This window comes from Oryctolagus cuniculus, chromosome 1 (genome assembly GCF_964237555.1).
Source record: "Oryctolagus cuniculus chromosome 1, mOryCun1.1, whole genome shotgun sequence".
NCBI lineage: Eukaryota > Metazoa > Chordata > Mammalia > Lagomorpha > Leporidae > Oryctolagus > Oryctolagus cuniculus.
In genome coordinates this window covers 14,736,986-14,740,562 of record NC_091432.1, presented here as the reverse complement: position 1 = coordinate 14,740,562, position 3,577 = coordinate 14,736,986, and the positions used below count along the sequence as shown (strand labels likewise).

Here is a 3,577-nt window from a genome sequence, read left to right as displayed (position 1 = left end):
TCCTTAAATGTCAAACCAACCACCGTTCTGGAGTTTGGGGACAAAGGGAATGGAATGTGGCCACTGGGAGTCCACTTGAAATACTGAAAGGTCCAGAAGATGTGTTTGCGGTCCTGGCAACACCTGCTCTACACAGGTGCCCAGCGATTGGGTGTCCCATGGAGAGAACCACAAGAACACATTCCTCTCTGTCCACAGAAGGCTCCAGACTGCCCCTCTTCCTCCATGATCTCTGACCACTTCTGTGAAAGTGGAGAATGGGGAGGCGTTATCAGGAACTTCAAAGGTGGAGGGCAAAAGAGAGTAGATCAATAATCAGCAGAGAAAAGAAGTCTGTTTCAGTGAAGCGATTTTATTGCAGGGAGATGGGGGGAGGGGCATCAGGCAGGGGAAGGAAGGCAGGTGCCCAGAAGTGGATGGCTTTGAACTCCTGGCTGGGGTCTGTTCAGTAGGAACAGACGAAGGGGAGCCTAGTTGCACAGTGAGATCGATGCCAATGGCCTCCTGTGAAGGCAGAACAGAAGGGGATCTTCAGCTTCTTGTCCATCCCCCACCTGACCCACAGCACCACCACCAGCAGCCCCACACCTCAGTGGAGGTGAAGGCTAAAGACCCAAAAAGCCTCTTCCTAGCCCCTCCTCTGAAGAGCACCTCATAGGCCTTCCCATAGTTCACCCCAGACCCACCTCACCTCGGGTACCCAGGCTTATGCAGGTGCCACTACAGCCCCAGGGCTCCCTATGACCCCAGTATGCAAAGTTCCAGGAGCTGCCATCAATCCAGTGAAAGTGTTGGCAGTTGCTCTAGGGAGGATGGGGAGAGGAGACACAAGTTGGAGACAAGGCAGACAGGCAGAGCAGGTGCTGTCCCTGACCACTGCTCCTGTTGCCCACCAGCCTGTGGCTTTGGTCTTTGGATCATTATGGAAACTTCTTGACCCCCTAAACTCCGGGTGCATGATGATTATCAGCACCACGTTCTTTGCATCCCAGTGACACAATTGTCCCTCTGGTGCTACCAAGAGGTAGGGCAGGTGCTGCCAACCTCACCCTAGAGATAAGCAAACAGGTTGATAGTCTTGCCCTAATCATACAGTGAGTCAAAGACTGAGAGAAAATTGGACCTAAACTTCCTGTCCGATGCCTGGGCCGCCCCCTGCCTCTCTCCTGGGTGTCTCTCAATTGCAATTCTTCAGGGGACTGTAGAGAAGCACAGATATGCAGCCAGTAACACACTGACTAGGGTCAGGAGATGCTCTCCCATTAGAGCTGGAACCCCTCTTACCGGGCCCGTGACTGTGGCCCCGATCCAGACTTGAATATTGCTGAGTATATGAACGGCACTTCGAATTAGGTAATTGAAGTTGAAGCTGTGGATGGAGACCAGGTTGCCCCGGTAGCACTTCTGGCACACAGCCTGCAGGGCAGGATAGAAGAGGAAGATTGGCACATGCCTCCCTCAGAGACTCACATCTTGAGTCCCTGAGTCTTGAAAATCCACGCCCTCCTTCCTCCACTACAGCCCTCTAAAGGCTGCAGGCCTTTGTTCCACGTAGCCCTCCACTCTCACCCCAGCACCTCTGCGAGCCTCAGCCCCCTGACACCCCCCTCTGAGGGTCTTCTGCCCTGGGCCACTCACCTCAGCTGCATTGAAGGTCTGGGCATGCCTCACCAGGATGTAGCGCTTGCAAGTCTTGCATCCAGGGCTGATCGCCAGTTTTACTGTGTCATCTTCCTTAGGACATTGTAAGGCCGTGTCCACCACATCCAAGTCTGAGCCTGACTCAGCAGCTCCCTCTTCGTCAAGGGCACCTTCGCATCGGAAGCACCCCTCTTCCTGCACCTCCTCCTGCAGCTGCGTCAGCGCTCCAGGGGGCGTCTCCTCAGCCCCCCGTCCTGCCACCTTCCTGTCCTGAGGCAGGGTCTCATCTCCCAAGGGGCTCTCAAAGTTGGACGTTTTAGTCCCTGGCAGGGAGAAAGGGCAAGTGTCCTGGCTTTGCATCTTTCCGTTGCTCCCCAGAACCATGGACAGCTCCTTGTTTGCCCTGGGCACCAGTGTGCTCAACCTTCCTGGAAGAGGAACCTGGAACAGGTCTCCATGAGGAGAACCCAGCCTCCCCCAGGAAGTCAGAACATAGGCTTAGAGTCAGGCAGCTGTGAGCCTGGGTGTTGACTCCATCATTTTCTGGTTTGACTTCTTTGTGAAATGAGAATAGGAGACAACCTACCTTATATAGAAGATGCTCAGTGAAGGAAGCTATTAATATTATGAGCAATATTAGCATTATGTGGGAAGGACAAAAAACAGCAGAACCAAGAATGCAGACATAACAGATGCCCTCAGGGGGTTCCTTCGATTCCTGGTGCCTGCTCCTTCAAGTGCACAGAAAATCTTGTGTAGGGGATGATCAGAGAAGGGCATGGGGATATGACTCTGACCCCGTCTACTGCAGAAAGGAGTGAAGAGAGAGGCTGAAGTCAAAGAAGACTTACTGAGGTGGAGAGCAGAAACTGCTCCAAACAGAAGAGCCAGAAGTAGGGGGAGTTTCATGTTGCTGCGTCCTGCAATGGAGAACACATGTTATCACTGAGATGCATGCATATGTGCGCACTCACACACACACACACACACACACACACATCACAGCCACCCCACTGGGGACACTGGGAGTGAGGAGGAGGAAAAAAGGCACGAACAGAAGTCAGGGTAGGTCACAAAAGGGGACGCGGAGCCCAGCCCCTGCAGCTGCAGGGTGTAGCAGAGCGTCCTGCAGGCCTGGAGCTGCAGAAGAGGATGCTACGTTGATTCATTGGCACTTAGTGGTCCCACAGAGTTTGTGGAGAAAGCACTCACCAGCTCAGAGGGCTTTCTTCAGGGCTTTAGAAGTTCCCGAAGCTCAGCCCCTCCAGCTCACAATGATCTCTTATATAGGGGCCTTGGAGGAAGTTCCCACGAGGAAGAAGGGGTTAGCCTCAGCCCAAGGGCAGTAGGAAGGCTGATAACACCCATTTCATCACTTTCCTGGGTTGCCCACTCTGCTGCTGCAGCCTCTCCCAGCACCCCCCTTAGGAAGCTGGGGGCCTGCTCAGGACTGAGGGGTCTGCTTACAGGCTGCACCCAGGAGTCTCCAAAAGAGCACTTCCAGAATACACATCTGTCCTGCTGCACCTGCGGGGATCGCAGGTGCCACCGACATTTTGCAAGCATATCTGTCCATGCCTACTGGGGTAAAAACGTGTGCTTGATCATTTGACCAACTTCACACTTTTTTTTTTAATTTTTTTTGACAGGCAGAGTGGATAATGAGAGAGAGAGACAGAGAGAAAGGTCTTCCTTTTGCCGTTGGTTCACCCTCCAATGGCCGCCACGGCTGGCGTGCTGCGGCCGGCGCACCGTGCTGATGCGAAGGCAGGAGCCAGGTGCTTCTCCTGGTCTCCCATGGGGTGCAGGGCCCAAGCACCTGGGTCATCCTCCACTGCACTTCCCTGGCCACAGCAGAGAGCTGGTCTGGAAGAGGGGCAACCAGGACAGAATCCGGCGCCCCGGCCAGGACTAGAACCCGGTGTGCCGGTGCCGC

At 54.3% G+C, this 3,577-nt stretch overlaps 1 protein-coding gene across 1 annotated transcript; it reads right to left on the bottom strand.

Annotated features, from left to right (window-relative positions):
* Positions 1-332: 332 nt before the first annotated feature.
* On the bottom strand, positions 333-2,898 carry PRG2 (proteoglycan 2, pro eosinophil major basic protein). Its single transcript, XM_008271344.4, has 6 exons — positions 2,854-2,898; positions 2,493-2,561; positions 1,639-1,964; positions 1,285-1,416; positions 692-803; positions 333-504 (listed from the first exon to the last, which is right to left on the bottom strand). The coding sequence occupies exons 2-6, from the start codon at positions 2,548-2,550 to the stop codon at positions 446-448; spliced, it is 687 nt and encodes a 228-aa protein (XP_008269566.1). The 5' UTR covers positions 2,551-2,561; positions 2,854-2,898; the 3' UTR covers positions 333-445.
* Positions 2,899-3,577: the final 679 nt, after the last annotated feature.